At 42.4% G+C, this 22,383-nt stretch overlaps 1 protein-coding gene across 1 annotated transcript in view; it reads left to right on the forward strand.

The window, feature by feature from the left end:
• The first annotated feature begins 80 nt into the window (after positions 1–80).
• emc1 (ER membrane protein complex subunit 1) overlaps positions 81–22,383 on the forward strand; it is a 34,443-nt gene continuing 12,140 nt past the window's right edge. Inside the window, exons 1-14 of the mRNA XM_080215449.1 lie at positions 81–181; positions 1,215–1,342; positions 1,442–1,507; positions 6,332–6,425; positions 7,745–7,873; positions 8,488–8,614; positions 9,180–9,329; positions 11,933–12,100; positions 12,998–13,069; positions 15,731–15,829; positions 16,293–16,389; positions 17,322–17,438; positions 20,093–20,292; positions 21,150–21,299. Coding sequence (XP_080071575.1) covers positions 93–181; positions 1,215–1,342; positions 1,442–1,507; positions 6,332–6,425; positions 7,745–7,873; positions 8,488–8,614; positions 9,180–9,329; positions 11,933–12,100; positions 12,998–13,069; positions 15,731–15,829; positions 16,293–16,389; positions 17,322–17,438; positions 20,093–20,292; positions 21,150–21,299 — 1,686 coding nt within the window. The 5' untranslated portion in view covers positions 81–92. The remainder of the gene's footprint in view (positions 182–1,214; positions 1,343–1,441; positions 1,508–6,331; positions 6,426–7,744; positions 7,874–8,487; positions 8,615–9,179; positions 9,330–11,932; positions 12,101–12,997; positions 13,070–15,730; positions 15,830–16,292; positions 16,390–17,321; positions 17,439–20,092; positions 20,293–21,149; positions 21,300–22,383) is intronic.

The following is a 22,383-nucleotide window of genomic DNA, read 5'->3' on the forward strand; positions in this document are numbered from 1 at the left end:
ATTTGAAGAAGTGTGCTGTCGGTGCACTCTGGGATATTGGAGGACCCAGCTGTCCCGCTCTGCATTCTGGGATTCTGGAGGACCGAGCAGTGATGGTGGTTCTTCCTGGCATCTGGCTCCTTTTCGCTCTCTTTGAGTTTTCAGCGGCGATTTACGAGGATCAAGTCGGGAAATTCGACTGGTGAGTCGCTGGGAGGAGAGGCCAGCGCTCCCGAGAGGGTGGGTTCTGAAGACGAAGGGGTGGAGGCAGTTCACTCGGGGGCCGCAGGGTCTCTCGTTGCTCCTTTCGCCGGTAATCTCGGTTTGGGAGGGCCCGAGGGCGACCGGCAGGCTTGTTTTCTCTCAGGTGCTGCCGCGGGGGAAGCAGGCAGCCGATAATCCAAAAACGGGGCAGGAGAGGAGGGTCTCTGGTCTCTTGTCTCTTGTGAACTCACTGAAAACGCAACCAACTGACTGGAATTCGACAAAGTTCGAGTTAAACTTGAAACATTTGGGTAAGAGGAATACGGAAAGGTAATAAATACCAAAATGGTACAAGTTTAATGGGGTGTTTGGACATAGTCACCCGAGGAGTGGACGGAGTGCAACTGGTTATACAAGCAGAGACTCGATAAATCGAAGGCACGCATTTATTGTCATTGGCGGAAATTTTTTTATCAGCGAATTTTTATTCTGGAAATGCACAACCTGAAAAAGTTTTATAGAATAGAAGGAGGCCATTGTCATCGAGCCTGCACCGATGACAATCTCACCCAGGCTTTACCCCCATAACCCCACGTATTTACCCTGCTAATCCCCCTGACATTAAGGGGCAATTCAACCTGCACATCTTCGGCATGTGGGAGAAAACTGGAGCACCTAAAGGAAACCCTTGCGGACAAGGGAAGAATGTGTAACCTCCACACACACAGTGATCCAAGGCTGGAATTGAATCCGGTCCCTGGCGCTGTGAGGCCGCAGTGTTAACCACTGTGCCACCATGCTGCCCTATTGGTGGAAGAAGATTCATTCAAACTTTTAAAAGGGAATTGGATAAATACTCTTATAGGTCTATGGGACTAATTGGATGACTCTTTCAAAGAGATGGCCCAGAGGTGATGGGTTGAATGGCTTATTCTATGTTATGTCATTGTATGATTGAATTAATGCCATCGTTTCAATTCTTATTACAATTCTCCTGTAGTAATTGAATGCACTCTACTTCTGTTTTTAAGGCGACGTCAATATGTTGGAAAGCCTCGGTTTGCACATTTTGATGCACCTACACAGAATTCAAGGAAACTCATGGTTGCAACAGAGAATAATGTGATTGCCTCTCTCAACTTGAGGAATGGGGAAATCAGTGAGTGTTGTCAACTTGACATTGCTTTACTTAATTCTGCTCTGTTAGATTACAAACTGTCACTTACCTCAGCTTTGCTGTTTTTGTTTTAATTTGCAGTCTGGCGCCAGGTGGATAAAGAAGGTCCTGAGGGGAATGTGGATCTGATGTTGTTCAACGGACAGGGTGGGTGTAGTCCATTCAATTCCATTCAACTTGTTTGTATTGTGGCTTTCTCAAAACATTAGTGAAATCTTACAGTGACACTGCGGGTTTTTTCTGCAGACAATTCTTGCTTGAATTGGGAGATTATTATTTTATCCTGTGTGTAAATCCCATGAACAACTAACTGCACTTTTTCTGGCCTAATAATCTTGAACCAATTAATTCTGTTACATCTATGAAAGCAAATTACAGTAGAGAAAAATATATTTCCAAAATTCTGAACATTGAATTTTGTGGACAATTGATCCCCTTGTAATTATGTCATTCATTTATGTTGTGACCTCAACAAGATGGAGAGGTAGCAAATAAAAAGAAATTGGCAGAGGGAATTTGAGTGAGTTTTATAGCCCTTTGGTCCATTTTCCAGTACTTGGACTGTAGCCATGCATGCTATGGTGTTTCTTTCAAGTGTTCATTGAAATGCTGTGAGGGAATCTTTCAGGCAGTGAGTTCCATATTTCCACCTCCCTCTGGGTGAAAAAAAAATTCTTCAAACATAGGCCCCCTCGTTATTGAGCCCTCTGCTAAGAGGAAATGTTTCTTCCTGTATATGAGCCTCATAATTTTGTGCCCCTCAATCAAGTCTGCTTCAGCCTTCTCTGCTGTAAGGAAAACAACTCCAGTTTAACCAGCCTTTCTTCATAGTTGAAATGCTCCAGCCCAGGCCATCACATCCTTCCTATAGTATGGCAACCAGAACTGCACACAGCACTCTACGTTTGGCCTAATGAGCGTTTTATCCCGTTTCATCATAACCTCTCTGCTCTTATATTCTATGCCTCAGCTAATAAAAACAAGTATCCCATATGCCTTCTTAATCACCTTAACTACCTGTCCTGCTGCTGCCTTCAGGGATCTGTGGTCCTCTAGCATCCGACCATTCGTTGTGTTGTCTTGCCTTGTTAGTTCTGCAAAATGTATCATCTCATGCTTTTCAGGGTTAAATTCCATTGCCACTGTTCTGCCCAGCCCATCTATATCGTTCTGTAATCTAAAGCTTCCCTTCTTGCTACTTACAACACCAATGTTCGTGTCAAACTTGCTGATCATGCCTCCTACTTTCGCATCTAGATCATTAATGTATACTACAAACAGCAAGGGACCTAGTACACCACTGGACACAGACTTTCAGTCACAAAAACAACCTTTGACCATCACCCCCTGTCACTAAACTGATTTTTGGATCCAACTTGGCATGGAGCCCATGGGCTTCTTCTTGACATGTCTCCTGTGAACGACCTTGTCAAAAGTCTTGCCGAAGTCCGTGTGCAGTATGTCAATTGCACTGCCCTCATCAGAACACCTGGTCACTTCTTTGAAAAATTCAATCAAATTTGTTAGACATGATCTCCCCTGACAAAACCATGCTGACTATCCTTGATTAGTTCTTGCTTCTCTAACTGGAGATTAATTCCGTCACTCAGAATCTTTTCCAATAATTTCCCTACTACTGATGTTAGACACAGGTCTGTAATTACCTGCTTTTTTTTCTACTTCTGTTCTTGAATAATGGCATTCCTTAAAACATTAGCTGACCTCCAATCCTGTGGTCAGAGAAGATTTGAAAATTAGTGTAAAAAGCAATATCCTCCTCTGCCTCGCACAAAGATACATCTTGCCTAGGTCTGGCCTGGGGATTTATTCAATTTTAAGGCTGCCAAAACTGTTTATACCTCCTCCCACTCGATGCTAATCTATTCAATTATAGACAATCCCCCTTCCTGCTTTCTATACCTACATTGTCCTACTCCACAGTGAACACAGGTGCAAATACCTCACCTTCTTTCGGCTGCATACCCAGATTGCTACTTTGGTCCTTAATGGGCCATATTCTTTCCCTGGTTACTCACTTATCCTTCATATATTTATAACATGCCATGGGATTTTACTTTATTTTGGTCACCAGTGTTTTTTCATGCTCACTCTTCACTCTTCTAATTTCGTTTTTTATTCAAGAGGAATATAGAACTTTTTATATTCCTCGAGTGTCCAACGTTTTGAGTTCCTTGTATCTGTCAGAAGTCTCCCTTTTTTTCCTTATCCAATCCTTGATATCCAGCGTTCCCTGAATTTTTTACCTTATAGGGAACATGGTGGTTCTGTACTCTTTCCTTTTTGAATGACTCCCATTGCTGAGATGTGGATTTTCCTACAAGTAGCTGCTTCCAGCCACTTTGACCAGATCACGTCTTATCCTTTTAAAGTCTGCCTTCCCTCAATTCAGAAACCTTGCTTGATAGGGCAGACGCAACACGGTTTCATTAAAGGGAAGTCGTGTCTGACAAATTTACTGGAGTTCTATGAGGATGTGTCTAGGGCAGTGGATAGAGGAGAGCTGGTGGATGTGGTCTTTCTGGATTTTCAGAAGGCGTTTGACAAGGTACCTCACAAGAGGTTATTGCAGAAGGTCAGGGGACATGGAATTGGGGGTAGGGTGTTAGCGTGGATAGAGGATTGGCTGTCAAATAGGAGGCAGAGAGTGGGGGTCAATGGGTGCTATTCGGATTGGCGGTTAGTGACTAGTGGGGTGCCCCAGGGGTCGGTGCTGGGGCCTCAGCTATTTACCATTTATATAGATGATCTGGAGGAGGGAACCGAGTGCAGGGTGTCGAAATTTGCTGATGACACCAAGACTGGGGGAAAGGCAAATTGTGCGGAGGGTGTGGAGAGTCTGCAGAAGGATCTAGATAGGATGGGCGAATGGGCCAGGAAATGGCAAATGGAATTTAATGTTGGCAAGTGTGAGGTGGTCCACTTTGGTAGGAAGAATGGTAGGAAGGACTATTACTTACGTGGCGAAAAACTGCAGCAGGCGACGGTGCAGAGGGACCTCGGGGTCCTTGTGCATGAGTCGCAAAAACCCAGCTTGCAGGTGCAGCAGGTGGTCAGGAAGGCGAATGGGATGCTGGCCTTCATAGCGAGGGGGATTGAATATAAAAGTAAGGAGGTCTTGCTGCAGCTGTATAGGGCATTGGTGAGGCCGCAGCTGGAGTACTGTGTGCAGTTTTGGGCGCCGCACCTGCGCAAGGATATTTTGGCCCTGGAGGGAGTGCAGAGGAGGCTTACTAGGCTGATACCGGAGTTGAGGGGATTGAGCTATGAGGAGAGGCTGAATAAACTAGGCTTGTACTCGTTAGAGTTTAGAAGAATGAGGGGAGATCTCATTGAGACGTATAAGATGATGAATGGGATGGATAGGATAGAGGTGGAGAGACTCTTCCCGCACAAAAAAGACAGTAGGACTAGGGGGCACAGCCTCAAGATAAAGGGGAGGCGGTTTAGAACGGAGTTGAGAAGGAACTTCTTCACTCAAAGGGTGGTGAATCTCTGGAATTCTCTGCTCGTTGAAGTGGTGGAGGCTGCCTCGCTAAATATTTTTAAGAAGCGGGTTGATGGGTTCTTGATAAGAGAGGGGATTAAGGGTTATGGGGAGAGGGCGGGAAAGTGGAACTGAGCCACGACAGATCAGCCGTGATCTTATTGAATGGCGGGGCAGGCTCGAAGGGCTAGATGGCCTACTCCTGCTCTTATGTTCTTATGTTCTTATTTCTGGTCTATCTTTGTCCTTTTCCATAACTACCATAAAGCTTACATCACGATCACCGAAGTGCTCCCTCACTGATTCTTCTACCACCTTCCCAGCTTCATTCCCTAAAATAAGGTGAAGCCCTCTCTTGTAGAGCTTTCTACGTGCTAGTGTTAAAAAGCTGTCCTGCATCACTTTAAGAATTCCTCCCCTTCTAAACCTTTCACACTTTGCCTTCCCAGTTAAAATTGGGCAAGTTGAGATCCCCTACTATTATCACTTTATTGTTTTCACACTTTTCTGAGATTTGACTACATATCTGCCCTTCTATCTCTTCCTGACTGTTTGGGGGCTTATAGTACACTCTCAGCAACAAGATTGGCCTTTATTGTTTTTAAATTCCACTCATAGGTCCTCAATTGTGGAGTCTATTAAGACATCATCCCTCACTGGTGTAGTAACTTACTCCTTGATCAATGCTGTGACACCCCTATCGTCATGCGGTGTCCGAGGGCATTGTTGAGACCTTCCGTGCTCATTGGGCACTGCAGGTGCTTGGGTGTATTATTGACCCCTTTAACCACATTTTGGTTTGATGTTTTAAGTTTCCCTTCTGATTTGGTTTCTGTTTCAGGAGGTTCCCTTTTTGGGAACTGCTCCTTTTAATTTGTCCCTCAGTTAATTTGAGTTAGTTTATTTGTTTAGTCAAAAAGATTGACACCCGTATCTTGCCTGAAGATTCTGTACCCTGGAATATTGAGCTCCCAGTCCTGTCCCACCCTAAACCATGTCTCTGTAATATCATATCTTCATGTATTAATCAATGTCCTCTGTTCATCTGCCTTACCTGCAAGATTCCTTGAATTAAAATAAATGCCATCCAGTCTTGCCATATTCCTTTGTGCCTTGACATGTCAATGTATGTTCTGCCTTACAGACTGACTTGGTATTTCTTCTGTATTTAGTTGTGCATCACCTTGCATTCCATAACCCATCACCCTGCAAAAGTAATTTAAATTCACCACCAACAGCACTAAGAAACCTCCTTGCAAGGATGTTGGTCCCATTCTGGTTTAACCTGCTTGGTCCAATACTGAATTAACTTAGGTTTAAAAGTAGTACAACAGCATTACTGTCAAAAGCAAGAATGAACTAGTTCCATTGTACCGTAATGGCAATTAATTTAAGTGTTTTGTTCATTAAACTTAGTCAAGAGATTATTGTGGGTTCAGGAAATTTACTGTTTTCCTTTCTCATAGATGCATTGACTGTGTCAGGAGGTGGGCGTTTGCTGCGCTCATGGGATACAAACGTTGGTGGCTTGAACTGGGAGTTCCTGCTCGAGGCTGGCAGGTGAGAACTCCATGGCTCTACAGCACTGACATCCAACAGTGAATGGAACTGATTACAGGAACAGAATCTCAATGAGGGATTCTCCTTCAGCTCCTCATCTGCACACTTGAGATCATGTTGTTTCTGACATTTTTACTTGTAATTATTTTGGTTATGCAAGGTTACAATAATTGAATGTGTGATGGATTCCTAAAAGGTTTTGCTTTAAAAAGACAAGGTGATTTTGTCCAAGATTTTTATTGCTTTTTGTGGCGTCGTCCATAGATACTGTTTTAATGTGGTACTGTGCCCCACTGGCTTATTGAGTTTATCCAGTAGTTGAGCTGAATAGAGCAGGAAGATCATACATTCTGTTCCACTGACTGGCAATAGGATTGGTTTGGGACTGGGAAGAGGGCAATGAGGCAGGTCGGCTCCTGATCGTTATCCAGTGATCCATGCTGTAAAATTTAAATGTGAACCAAGGTAAAGATCATATTGGACTTGGCAGTGATGCCCCTGTCTGCTGACACTATCTAACACATTGGTTCAGCTGGTTATTTGAGCAGAAAAAGGCCCCTGTCATTGAGCCAATATGTTCTATACTGAAGGGGAGAAATGGGGGAAAATTTATTGCTGCTGCTGAGGTGCAGATCACTGGGCAGATTCTGATCAGTTGATTTTCAGATAATGGCCACTGATTATTCCTTTGCATTAAACATGCAGGAAAAATATTAGAAACATAATTCTGCCTTGTCAATTGTGTTCGTTACCAATGTCTGCAACCAGCTCAATAGTGAATTTGAAACTGAGTAGATTCATGACATCAATGTCAAACTACTCTTTGAAAATAATCACAGATATCCTCGAGCGAGCGGTTGAAATCTAATTGTGGAATACTGGTGTTTTATGTCTAGTATGATAGATAACCAGGAGTGAACTATGGCCTGAATCATAAGAATTATCTCTGGGAAGAATTGGTGATGGTGGTGTTACAGTTGACTCAGGAGGTCATGTTTTCATGTTGTTTTCTGGAGTTATGGATGGTGATCGTAGAGGTACCAACTTTCTTTCCACCACATTGCTGAACAGGAAACTCTCCCAACCTTACTGGCTGCCTGAGGCATGTGTTTGCAGGATGATATTCAAACTATTTAGATATAGCTTTTGGGACAAAGAGGATCAAACGATCGGGGGTGAGTGGGGAGGGTGGGGTAGGATGATCAGCCATGGATGACGGAGCAGGTTTGAAGAGCCAAATGACCTGCTCCTATTTTCTATGCTTCCATGATTACAGCTGTGACAATTTCTGTTTGTCTGATTTCAAAAGTTTGTTTCAGTTTTCAGACAGGTTGCCTTGTTGGCTCTGCTGAAGGAGTCAGGCACATTGCCATTCTGAAGAAAGCATCCATTTCACTCCATTATCTCTCAAATGGACATCAGAAATGGAGTGAAGCTTTACCAGAAAGGTAAGGAGGCTGTTTGTACGCAGATCTGTGACATGATGGTTGGTCATTTAACAGTTCATGTAATCAGACTTTGAATATAATAACAGATCTTGGGGAGAGAAGTGGTTATTGTTGGAGCTTTGTAAAAACCCACAGTGACTGCCTTGCTCATGCTGCTGATGCATTTCCCAAAAATTAATATTTGTTCTGATGCAGAGCCACAAAGGGTGTTGACCTGTGTTTACAGATCTGCAAGTCCTCAGAGTCTGTACCTGTAATATAATGTCAATTTGAAACGAACCATATATGAATAGTTTTATTTTAGTTTGTGCTCTAGTTTCTTTGTCTTGGGCTGCTTTTGAATCAGGGCCTCCTGATAAGGACAGTTACTGTTTGTACTGGCGTGAGGAATATATCATTAATTCTTTCCTACTTTCCTTACTTTCTTCACCCAATGCCTGCAGTACTACATCTAGCCACTTAATCTGTGAGAGTTGATGCTTGTAAATAGTTTTTCTCATGTAGCGGAGGTGGTACTTAGGTTAAAATTGCATATCTGCTTGTTTAAAGATGGCAGAAACTACTTGTCTGGATTATCTGAAATTTAATATGTCTCTTTTTTTTTCCTCATTCAGTGAGAAGGTCCAGTATCAGCTCCTGTACTCTGGAGGAAGTGGCTCAGTGTACCTAGTGGGAATGGTCACTGGCTCTCATCTTGTCATCATTCAGTATGACATTGATGATGGAAAAATCATTGAACAGGTGATGGCAGGTTTGATGGTGGAATTCCATGCATGGAGATTTGATCATTGGCATTGAAGAAAAGTACTGAGAGAATAGTATCATGAGAAGAGGGAGATAAAGTAGGCACAGGCCAAACAAAAAACTTGAGTATTTGTCGAGGGAATGTACTTGATGTTTTTTGTGATCGTGGATGTGAATTCAAAGAAGATCTGATTCACTCCTGTAGTTCTCACTCTTAGTTGCCTTTGGCTATAGCTCTTATTACTAGGTGCTAGCCCTCTGAAACATTAAATTTATTTGAAGCATTAAGTATCTATAATTATGTTGTAATCTTACTTTTCATTCTTCTGTCATTTTGTATGAGGGATGTTGTTTTTGTCTTGCTCTCCAGTTGGAGGCATGATAAAGCAGAGCTTGAGGGATCTGTAACTGCACTCAACTCATTATTAAACTCCAGATGATGCTGAGTGTGTTGCATTGGACATGATTGCTTCCCATTGACCAGCTGTCTTCAACCTTCATCAAAGTAACAAGGAAGTGGACATTTTATTTCCTGATTACCAAATTTATTTTCCGTGATCAGGTGACTGTATTGACCCCCTGGATCCGACATTTGCAGAATCTTTGTGGAGTTGTTGGGGATGGAATCTTGACCTGCATAGACGCCGAATCTCACTCCCTTTGGATATTGCCGTTGGAATCTGCTCAAGAACCTGAGCGAGTCATTTTACAGGTGAGGACTGAGTATCGCACTGCAGGTCTTTTCAACCCTGAGCCACTGAATTGGAACTGTGTGATCATAGAATCCCTACAGTGCAGAAGGAGGCCATTCAATCCATTGAGTCTGCACCGACCACAATCCCACCCAGGCCCTATCCCCGTAACCTCATGCATTTACCCTAGCTAGTCCCTCCACACTGAGGGGCAATTTAGTGTGGCCAATCCATCTAATCCACATATCTTTGGATTGTGTAAAGGAAATTGGAGCACCTGGAGGAAACCTACGCACACACAGGGAGAATGTGCAAACTCCACAGAGACAGTGACCCAAGGCTGGAATTGAACCCAGGTCCCTGGCACTGTGAGGTAGCAGTGCTTGCCACTGTAATACCATGCCATCCATATTGATGCAATTTACAGAATCACAGAATTGTTACAGTGCAGGAGGAGGCCATTTAGCCTATTGTGTCTGCACTGGCTCTCCAAATAAGTATCGTAACTTTATTCCATTCCCTTGCCTTTTGCTATACCTCTGCACGTTGTTTCTATCCAAATAGTCATCTCATGTCTCTTGAATGCATTGGTTGAAGCTGCCTCCACCACACTTCTAGATAGTGCATTCCAGACCTGAACTACTCGTTCTGTGAAAAAAAAATTTCAACTACGTTTGGTTTTTTTCGCAAATCAATTTAAATCTGTGCCTTCTTGTTCCTGATCTCTTTATGAATGCTAATGGTTTCTCTCCATCTCGCCCCCTCAGGATTTTGAACATCTGTATCAAATCTCCTCTCAGCCTTCTTTTCTCCAAAGAGAACAGTCCCAACATCTCCAGTCTATCCTCATAACTGAAGTTTCCCATCCCTGGAACCATTCTTGTAAACCTCTTCTGCACTCTCTCCAATGTGTTCACTTCTTTCTTACAGTGTGGTGCTCAGAACTATATACAATATTCCAGCTGAGGTCTAACTCACGTCTTATATAAATTGAGCATAACTTTCTTGCTCTTGTACTCCATGCCCCTAATAAAATGTCCCAGAATACAATATTTTTTATTTTTCCTCTCTCCATCTGTCCTATCTTCAATGATCTATGTACATATACACCCAGGACCCTCTGCCCTGCACTTGCTGAAGAATTTTATCCTTTATTTTATATTGCCATGTTTTTCCTAACAAAATGCATTGCTTCTTGCATTGAATTTCATCTGTCACTTATCTGCCACTCCATCATCTTGTCTATATCTTTTTGAAGTTCTACACTGTCGTGTCCGTGGTTTACGATAAATCCAAGTTTTGGATCATCTGCCAACTTCAAAATTGTTGTCTGTATACCAAGGTCTAGATCATTAAGATCATATCAGGAAGAGCAAGGATCCCGGTACCAACCACTGGGGAACACCACAGCAAACCTTCATGCAGCCTGAAAAAAAAATTGACTGTTAATCTCTGCTTCCTATTATTCAGCCAATTTTATATTTACATTTCCCTTTATTTCCATGAACTACAACTTTTCTCACAAATCTGTTGTGTGTCACTGTATCAAATGCCTTTTGAAAGTCCACGTACACCACATGAACAGCATTACCTTCATCCACTCTTTCTGTTATCTCTTTGAAAAACTCCAGCAAATTTGTTAAACACAATTTCCCCTTCAGAAATTCATGCTGGGTCTTCCATGTGACTACTAATTCTATCCCAAGTAATTGCTTCTATCAGCTTGCCCACTCCTGGTAAACTCACTGGCCTGTAGTTGCTGGGACTGTCTTTACAACCTTTTTTGTACAAATGCATAACGTCTACAATCCTCCAGTTCTCTGGCATACCCCTAAGTTGAGAGAAGATTGGAAGATTATGGCCAGCACCTCTGCAATACCATTTTCACTTCCTTCAATATCCTTAGCTTCTTCTCACCCAGTCCCAAGTTATTTAATGATTTTACAGAGACCTCTCTTGAATAGAGTTGAATTGGATTTTCTTCTTATTTATAATTTTATGGTGCTACCTTGCTCACATCTCTGTTCTTTAAGTGTGTTTTTGGTGTTCCCAGATGGATGGGCATCTGCTGTCAGGTCTGTCAGTGTTAAGAGGCCATATAAATATGATTCAGGATCCTGCTCCCTTGAAAAGCTTCTTTTTCATTTTTGAGGGAGAGTTTAGCCTTCGTTCATTGCCTACCATTGTGGATCCGTGCTGATGAGAACCTGTCTCCTTCTACAGCTGATCAGTGATGAGAACTTCTTTCTATCCACAGCTGGCCAAAGGTTCTTGTTCTAACTAGAGTGAAATGTTTGAAAATTTCATGTATGCAGAGTAGATTGAAATTTTAACTGAAGTCCTGATAAAAATGTCATGAGTGTACTGATGTGACTGGTAGTCGTGCAGGTCCCAGACTTAATTGTTTCTGTTAACTGTTCAACTATTTATGGTTGTTGCATAATTTAGCAGCAAAAATAATTTCAATGTTTGGGATTTTTTTTGCTGGGTTCCTGCTTTCACCCTTACTGCTCTCTCTCACTTCTTTCCTCCTCCTCTCCTTCCCTCCCTCCCTCCCCCCCCCACCCACCCCCACCCCCACACACACACACACACACACACAAACTCTGTTTCTACCTTGTAGTCACTAGAGCTGGAACTAGCTGAGCGTTTCGAGGGAAGGATTTTAACAACCCAGTCATCTCCACTGGTGGCCTCGTCTTCTCAATTCTGCCTTCAGTTGTCGGAGACCCACTATGCATTATTACAGCTGCACGAAGGAACGTTCAGCCTTCTACGTGACTTTGTACAAGTAAGAAATAAACTGTCATCGAATGCTTAATACTCCTGTGAAATAAAGTAAAGTTTATTTACTAGTCATAAATAAGCTTACGTTAACACTGCAATGAAGCTACTGTGAGATTCTCCTAGTTGCCGCATTCCGGCGCCTGTTTGGGTCAATGCACCTAACCAGCATGTCTTTCAGACTATGGGAGGAAACCCACGCAGGCACAGGGACAACGTGCAAACTTGACATAGGCAGTGACCCAAACCGGGAATCGAACCCGGGTCCCTGGCGCTGTGAGGCAGCAGTGCTAACCACTGTGCCACCTCGCCGTCCAGGTAGGATAGATGCTAATATACTGACGTTAATATAAGCAAGATCAAGTGGTGCATGTTGAGGATCTGTTAGCTTAACAACTGTTAACTGTGTTGAATTGCTCATTGAGAGAGATTATTATTTGATTGCTGATTATCTTTAATCTTTGTGGCATGCAAGTCAGTCTTCGATACGGAGAGGTTATTGTTATTACCTGGGCCTTATCGCATTGCAGGTATTTTTAATCTAAAATTCAGCTGACTCTAATGCATAGTAGAGAGTGGGAATTTCTTTGCTGAGTCATTTTAAAGTCAAATGTTTTGGTGCAAGTGGAATCTGTTCTAAGGGGCTTGGAAAGTATTAATTTATTTGTGGAGTTTTCAAGTTGAAGATTTTCAATGGCTTGCAGGTTTCTTGAATTTTATTTTACAATGAGGAAGTTGGGATGTTGAAGACACTGACAAGGATGCATTTCTTGGAGAATGGAGTGGGGGTGGGTGGATTGCATTTCAGGACCAGCCAGATGAACAGAGTAATTCCTGTTCCTGTTCTTTGCTGTATTTCCAAGGAATTCTGTTCTGTCAGGCCTAATTGTTTTCCTTCTTGTAGGCTGTGTTAGTGTCCTTCGCTACAACTGGTGACAAGGTGGTGACAGCTGTAATGACAGCTAGAAACAAAACGGTAAGGACCTCCTTAAACCTGAAGTGAAATTGATGCTTAGGGAGGGAGCTTTACTGTGCATCTAAACTGTGCTGTACCTGCACTGGGAGCGTTTGGATAATGTAGAGGGAGCTTTACATCAAATCTAGCCTGTGCTGTCCCTGCCCTACAGCACGCTATTAATCTTTCCCAGGTGAACTTAACCTCCTTGAAGCCTGACCTGGGAAGGCTCAAAGGCAACAGTGTCACTTACATTGGAGAACTCAAGAGTTAAGTGAAATGAATAAGAACATTTAAACATGTCAAATGGGTATGATAGAACTGAAATGTGTTAAAAAGTGACAGTCACATAGGAATTGCATTGTTAAAACAAGACCTTTAATATGTTATTCATAGATTAGCAAACTCCCAGAAACGCTGTATCGTTTAAAAAATGTGGGAATGTACTGAGTAGTTCACTCTTACTTTGCTGATGCTGCAGTCTAATTGTATTTCAGTCAGACAAACTTGAGTTACTCAGGGAACTTTATTCAATTCAAACTCTTCTTGCTGCCACATGGTCTCAATAACCAGATAATTGTGAATGCAGTTTTATCTTTGGAGCTTGTTTAGATCTGATTGCAAATGACTGATGCTTCTCTACCAACTTGCTGCTTTTGCATTGGAAAGCCCTGCTGTTTTGTCCCAAAGGACAATTGCGCACGTATGCAATCTGCAATTTTAGTGATGGTACTCTTGTCTTTGCTCAAACAACGTTTTGACTGAGATATCTGACACTGCATTGCAATCCTGAGGTTCCTTTTGATTTGGGACTTTGACTAGGATTCTTTATGTGGACTATTCTCATGGAGCTTCCTTTGGAATTTAGTCTGCTGGTGGGATCATCAGCTTCTCCAGGCAAGCCTGGGTACTGGCAGAGAGACGTGGCATGAATGCTGATCCATTGCTCCCAAAAAAAACCTTACTTGCTAGCTATTGTCCAATCTCTCTGCTGTCAGTCAGTTCCATACAAAATCCTTGAATATCTTATCTTTTAGCACGTATCCCCAATTATAGAAGAGGTCCTTAGTGTCGAGCAAGCTGCTTTCTGCAAGGATTGCATCACAGTGAACAGTTACTGGCCCTTACCACCTACACTGAAAACAGCTTTCAAAGAATCTTGAAGACAGGTACTGCGTTCTTCACAGCCATCTACGACACTATTTGGCACACACTGTTGAACAATTGAAGGTTCAGAGTTCACCTTGGACAGGCGAAAAGTACATGGAAAAGACAAACCAAGGTTCTCTTCCTGCCCCCTCCACTTTTCCCCCAAGGCTTAGTATTGGCTTAAACCATGTTCAACTTGTACACAAATGATCTTCTAGAAACTGCCTCCTGAAAATTTATATATGCAAATAACATCTGTGTCTCAGCCCAAGCCCTCCCAACTTGGACACCTTGGACCGGACTCTGAACGACGACTTGCCAAAACTTGAACAATACTGTACATACCAACACCAGCCAAGCCCTGCAAAAACAGTATCCCGCTTATTCCACCTTCACAATAAAAAGCTCAATGTCCAGATGGATGGCTATAAGTTAAAGCACCACTCAACTCCAACATACTTGCAGTGACCCTAGATAGGATTACTGACCTTCCAGGAACACCAAAAACCAACTGCAATCAAGGTCAGGTCCAGAAACAATTTGATTGCCAAAGTATCCAGCTCAATGTGCGAAGCTGCTAACGTCACCCTCTGAACGTCAGCACTCGCACTCATGTACTCAGTGGCAGAATACTGAGCCCCTGTTTGGTCAAGATCATCTCACACAGTGATACCAGCTGAATGCTACCATTACTGGAACACCACACTCAATACCATCCACTTAACTCCCTGTCCTGGCAAATGTCACGCCTCCACGTATCTGGCAACTTACGAAAACTCGCAAAATGATAGACAAAGTTCATAATGCCCTCCCACATGCTAGTTCATGCTGATCTATTCAGTGAACCCAAGGTACTACTCCCAACAAGAAGGCCAGTCTAGAAAAACCCTCCCACAGAGGACTTCAACGCAACTTCCACCTGGACAAATGAATGGGAATAATTGGACACAAGTACCTTGTCTCCATCCCAATCCAACAACTGCTTGGTTTCAACCTTCCAAGGAAAGAGTGGTCCACTCTCAACAGGTTCAGGAAGGCCAAGTCCCTCGCTTGGCCAACCATCTCAGATGGGGCATTAGTGCCAGCTCCCTTTGAGTGCAAACTATGTACCACATCGCAGAAGAGTATCCACTCACTCAGTGGAGGCGTATCCACACTCAACACATCAGGACTAGAAGAACCTGCTTTGCTTTGGGACTTTGCACTCACTAAATAAGTACTGAGATACTGCTGCAGTGTCAGTGATATTTTTAAAATGTGATGTTAAACCAAGACCCCATCTGCCCCCTAAGATCCCATGGTAACTTGAAGAAGGACAGGAAAGTTCTCACTGGACTCTTGGTCAATAGTTTTGAAATCTTGATAATATTGATTTCATCCCTGAAACTCAAGTCATCCTGATTGTTCTCCTGCTTCTATTGAACACAGTGCTGATTGGTTCCATGGGTTAGGTCTCCGAGCGACAGGTCTAGCTATCTACTGAGGGGAGTTGCTGGAAGGTTTCTTTTTTAACCGGGGCTTTATTTCTTTCAGGCTTTTAGTATTAATCTGTACTCAGCAGAGAATGGCAGGCGGCTCCTTGACACAGCCATGAATTTTAACCTTGATCCAAACTGTGGCCGACCTGAACAGGTGAGGACATGATTGGGCCGGTGGATTTGGTACTGCAAGTAAGGACTGGAAGGGTTTTGGGTGAATGCCGGGCAAGGGAGCAGGAGATGAGGATTGTTTCTGGGTGACCGGACATGAGTGCCAGGGAAGTTGAAGTGCAAGGGATGTGGACGTGGGGCAGAAAAAGCTGGGATCAATGGCATATTTGAAGTAGTAATGGTTACCGCATTGGTTGCATGCCAGTACAGAAGCCAGCATTGACTGACACAAACCTGACTGAGCAAACAAGGCAGCTACAGGTGAACTGTTGGGAAGTAACTGAGACTCAGTGGCAGTCACACACATCAGAAGTCCATCAGTCTTATTTTCTTGTGTATCTTCTAAATAGCTTAGAAGGGAGATTTCTAGCCCATTCACTAAAGTGTGCAGAGAATCCTTGTATCTTTTTGTGTACACATCTCATGTTCACCCTTTTCTCCGTCAGCTGTATATTCATGCATTCCAGAAGAAAGATGACTCTGTCGGCTATCGTGCACTGATACAGACTCTTGACCATGCGTTGATCTTCATCCAGCAACCAGGTGCGCAAGAAATCTAGGCAAGGACTTGGCTGTTGGGGTAAACAAATGCAGTTACCCAGTGATATATTATTAGACATCAACTAGGATGCAAAGCTGGTAGTTTGCATCATACTTTGTACTCTGCGATGCATAAGCTGCAACTCTGCTACTTGTATTGCATCCCTGCCCAACCTACTCTTGGATGGGAAGGTCCAGCTAATGTTATAGGGACTTGGGTTTGAATGATGCCACAGTAGATGGTGGAATTTGAATTCAGTAAAAAAATCTGGAATTAAGAATCTACTGATGACTGTGAAATAACTGTCGATTATTGGAAAAACCCATCTCATTCACTGATGTCCTTTAGGGAAGAAAATCTGCCATCTTTACCTGGCATGACCTATGTGACTCCAGGGCCACAACAATGTAGTTGACTCTCAATTGGCCTTAGGCAACTAGGGATGGGCAATGAATGTTGGCCAGTCAGTAATGCCCATGTCCCACAAATTAATTAAAAAAAAATCTACAGCCATGCCTTCATTTCTGGTGTCCCTTTGAACTGAGGCAAGATTGATTTAAACCAGAGAGGAATGACGTAGTGTGTCTCTCGGGATAAAATTGTGAGACGCTGGTGGAACTTCTTTGCTCCCAACCCCTATTTGTTGAGTCATAAATTGGTCTGCACTATTGTAGGAAGGTGCAAAACAAAACCACTGCCTTCCAACACAGAAGGAAAGATTGGATTGATGATGACCGCCTCCCCTGACACTTGGGGAATTCAAGCAAAGAGGAGGAAAACAATTAGAAAAAGACAACGTCATTGCTTATGACAAGTCACGCTGTGCCAATCCCACAACAGCAGCAGGGCCATTGTTGGGTCACAGTGAGTATCCACAAATGGTGTGATTTTTATTTTGCAGCAGAGCTCTCAGAATCATCCACTGTTTTCACAGGTCGAATTATTTGGACACGGGAAGAAGCGTTAGCAGAAGTTGTTACCATGGAGATGGTTGATTTGCCCCTAACAGGAACACAGGCAGAACTGGAGGGTGAATTTGGGAAGAAAGCAGGTATTGTTTAATCCTGAGGAGTCCAACTGTTACTAATTTCAGAAGGAAAGGGTCAAGAACAGTAGAATCATGCTTGCACTTGATTAAAGTTTTAATGAAGAGAAATTCCACCTCTGTGGTACCCTTGAAACTTTATCTGTTTTATTTCATGTAGGCGTGTTTTCAGACACTAGGCATTAAGTTGGCTTTCACTTAATTACGGCTCTGCTAACACAAAGACTCACAGAGACAAGTATTCTGGTTGAAGACTTCTATATTTCCCAAGCGTGGTTCAACATATGATGGAAAGAGATTTGGGACAGTTCCAAACCACTCTGAAATTACATCACTCTCAGTATTACAATTATACAATTTTAAAAAGTAATTTGCTCATCCCAGCCAGGTATGAGCTAATCATTATTAGTATTGATTATTTACCTTGGACAAAAACATTTACTCATGGATAGCATGGGACTGTTTTTCTCAGTCTCTTGATATTTTCAGACAACGCTTATCTGGTATAATGTATGTCCTATTCGTTAGAACTGTCTGAGATCTCTGAGTTGCCTTTGGTTAATGAATATTTTATTCATTAGGACTGTCTAGAGACACTGATTTCTCTTTGCCCATTAGCTGCATTGTTCTGGGAAATATGGTTCTTTTTACTTGACTGTGTCCCATCATACCTTAGAGCATTGTGTCATTAGCTAAGGTACTTTTAATCCAGAATATGTTTTCAAAAATACACGTTTACATTCTCCAACAGTGGTTATATGTGCCTCAGGCACTTTAACTTTTCTATATTCTATTCACTGTGATCTAATCTACCCTGATCTGTTAGTCTTTTAATCCCAAATTATTCTAAACTCCCTCTGACAATTTACTCTCACTTATCAATCAACAAAGGATAGGCATTACATACTGATCAACTAAATGGGCAGCATGGTAGCAAAGTGGTTAGCACTGCTGCTTCACAGCTCCAGGGACCTGGGTGACTCAGTGTGGAGTTGGCACATTCTCCCTATGTCTGCATGGGTTTCCTCTGGGTGCTCCGGTTTCCCCCCACAGTCCAAAGATGTGCAGGCAAGGTTGATTGGCCATTCTAAATTTCCTCTTAGTGTCCCAGGATCCATAGTTTAGGGGGATTAGTGGGTAAATATGTAGGGATATGGGGATAGGGCCTGGTGGAATTGTGGTTGGTGCAGACTCGATGGGTCGAATGGCCTCTTTCTGCACTGTAGGATTCTCTGATTCTATACCAAAAACAGATTTGATAAATACTGTTTGCTATGATGATTGTCACTGAAGTATAAGAATGATTGATAGTGCTGTCTTGGTTACATACGTGATCATCAGTCTCAGAGATTGAAAATTAGGATTTTTGAAAAAACCCTTAAACAAGGATAGTATGGTAATTCCTTTCTCTTGTGAGACTCAGCAGATGTGCGGTTTGAGTGGAATCCAGATTTGACCTGATGTTTATATTAAAGCTGTTGGTTGCAGGCTGGAAAAGGTTGCTGTTATTAGCAAAGAGCGATGGCCAGTTTTGCTGAATTGTTGATCAGCCTTGGGTGTTGCATTGACTGGTGTAGAATCAGGATCAGTAATTTACTTCTCAGTTGCTCTTTCTCATATAACTGTGACACTTTATGCCCTGTCATAATTTTACAGTTGATTTTAGCACCCAATCCCATTTCCCTGTACAGTAGCCAAAGGACTGAGATGAGGATAAATTTCTTCACTCAGGGTAGTGAATCTTTGGAATTCTATAGCCCAGAGGGCTGTGAAATACACAATAATTGAACTTGTGTAAAATAGAAATGGATAGATTTCTGGATGCAAATAACATGAAGGGAAGTGGGGATAGTGCAGGAAAATGGCTTTGAGGAGGTAGATGATCAGCCATGATCTGGTTGAATGGTGGAGCAGGATCAAGGGTCTGAATGGCTTACTCTTTCTTCTGTGTTCTTTTGGAGCCAGTACTGTACACAGTTAAAAACTTCAATTACATCCCATGTTTAGAAGAGCAAAACCTGGAATGAAATTGCTGGAGGTTTCTTCCCAATCAGGAGTCATATCCCTACCATGTAAATTTCTATGTAATTATATTGTTAACAATGGGATGGGAATGTTATACCTGCTGTCAAGGTTTATGCTTCATGTTCAACTGTTAAATGCTGCTTTCTTTGTTCATGCTGCCGTGGAACCAGCTGCTCAAGGTAACACCACTTAATCCACAAATACGTTGTTCCATTGTCTTTTAGGAGGCGCAAACATGTTTTCAGCATGTCCATTAAGGTGGAAAATTGCCTTTTGGTAATGTGCAAGTTGTTTGAGAAATGAATTGGACTCCAGGCATCTGTGTGGTTAATGTTCAGATTTGAAAATGTAATGCCTACCAGCTTTAATTGATGGTTGATTATAGAGCACCTTATTTTGTGTTTGATTCCTTGACTTGGAATGGTTGTGGGTGGGTGCCACTGGGATGTGGGAAGAGGATTACACAGTCCCCACAGATTGGATCTAGGTGACCAAGCTAATAATGCTTGAATGCTACAGAGATGTAACCCACAGTGATGTAAAACCACTGTCCTCGGGCACACACGTGGAGTGATGCATCTCTGGTAAGGTTCCCTGTTTGCAGATGGTTTTTGACTATTTATTTATTCTGACAGATGGCCCGATGGGAATGTTCATGAAACGACTGTCTTCTCAGCTGATCCTGCTGCAAGCCTGGAGCTACCATGTACTGAAAATGTTCTATGATGCACGTAAACCTCGCAGCCACTCAAAGAATGAAATAACAATAGAGAACCTGGCCCGAGATGAGTTTAATCTGCAGAAGATGATGGTGATGGTGACAGCATCTGGAAAGGTAACTCTTCCTGAGCCATAATCTTGCATTGTCTTGTCTCCCCTTTCATGCCCAATATACTGCATCTTGCTGACCTGTTTTCACGTGAACTGGTGACTGCTTAAAGCATTGAATATCAACTTGTTAACTGCCTTATCAGAATAGCACCTGATCCTATCCTGAGTCACTCCCATGAGCTTTCTAGCGTGAATCACTAGATTGTAATGAAGGGATGCTTTTGACCACTCCTGCTTGCTGCTAGATTATTATTTTTTAAATTGTACACTGAAGAATGGTATTTTGAATTCCAATATGAGCCCTATACCCTGGCATAGAATTGTTTTGAATTGAATTGCGTATATCCAAGAAATGTTCCGGCTTCATTCAGCTGCTCGTGGATTCTTGACCTTGTTGTTTTGTGCTTGTTTCGCATTGACTAGTTCATGTATTTGCATCTACCAGACTTGAACAGGTAAACCTGACCATTTACCTCTTAGTATGGGCCTACGGGGAAAGCTTGGTTTCTGGAAAATACATTTCACTGCCCACTTGCACTTGTATGTATCAAACCTGCGCAATATGACCTTTTCTATTCTTCTTCTTCCTCTACCATCCTTCTGCTAAGAGAATGTGTGGCTTTATTCCTGCTGTCAGCAGTAGTACCATGTAGCACCGACAGGATTTTGAAAATATACACCTGGATAGTGAGCTTCTGCCAGCACTCAGGTGTTTACCAATTCTAACTTGTTTTGTGTTTCCATTATTTGTGTATTCATTTCATTTGACAGGCATTGTGTAATGCTTCCAGAGGTGATATAGGATATCTTTTTGTTCCTCAGCTGGCTCTGGTTTTCAGTGCTAATTTTTTTTTTAAACAGCTCTTTGGAATCGACAGTAGCTCTGGTACCATTTTGTGGAAGCAGTACTTTGAGAATGTGAAACCAGGATCCTCCTTCAAACTGGCTGTGCAACGAACAACAGCTCACTTTCCCCACCCACCACAGTGTACCCTGATAATCAAGGACAAGGTCAGAATTACCAAGCAAAGATTACCTATCAATCTGCTAGCGAGCTTTTACATTGCATAATCTTCAGCTTCAGGGGTTTCATGACTTGGGGGAAGATGGTAGCATATTGGTCAGGTCACGGGACCAGTGATCTGAAGGCCAGGGCTGTGTTCTGAGGACATGGGTTAAAATCTCACCATAGCAGCTGGTGGAATTTAAACCAAATAAAACCTGGAATTGGATTAAAAACTGGGTGACTATGAAACTGTTATTGATTGTTGTAAAAGTCCATCTGGCTTTAGCTCACTAATATCCTTCAGGGCAAGAAATCAGGCATCTAGACCTGACCTGCTCTACATGTGACTCCAGATCCATAGCAATGTGGTTGACTCTTAATTGTTGTCTGAAATGGCCTAGCAAACTACTAGTTCAAGGGCAATTAGGGCTGGGCAACATATGCTGGTAATGTCAGTGATGTCCGCATCCTGTGAAAGAATACATTTTTAAAAATCTGACACATTGCAGTATCTCTGTTCTGCTGCTGAGCATAATCACAATAATTATAGCCAAACATATACATATGGAGGTTTAACAGAACATGTGAGAATATCCTTTTATGTTTATGATTATGTAATGCCACATGCTTGGGATTAATATTATGCCATAGTTTTCTTAATATTGCCCCCAATATTGAAGTACATCGCCTGAAGTTTATCCTAAATGTATAATTATTTGGCCTTGAAGATGTATATGAATCTGTAGATTGGAGGTGTTAGCTAGTGTTTCCAAAACTGATATGGTCGTTTGTTCAGAAGGTTTGGAGGTGATTCATACTGACAAACAAACTTGCATCTATACAACGGAATTTGCAAACACAGGAATCTCAAAACACATCAGAACCAAAGAAGCAGCTTTTTAAGTGAAGTTGCTGTTCTAATTTAGAGAATTCTGTAGCAGATTTCTACACAGCAAGCCTCCCTCAAAAAGCCAAGACATTATAACCAGATAATTGGTTTGGCAATGTTGATTGAAGTGTAAGTATTGGCCAGGATACCAGGAAGAACTCTAGTGCTCTTTTGTTTTTGAATAGTGATAGAGGCCACAG

Source organism: Carcharhinus amblyrhynchos, chromosome 30, assembly GCF_965287045.1.
Source record: "Carcharhinus amblyrhynchos chromosome 30, sCarAmb.v2.hapA, whole genome shotgun sequence".
NCBI lineage: Eukaryota > Metazoa > Chordata > Chondrichthyes > Carcharhiniformes > Carcharhinidae > Carcharhinus > Carcharhinus amblyrhynchos.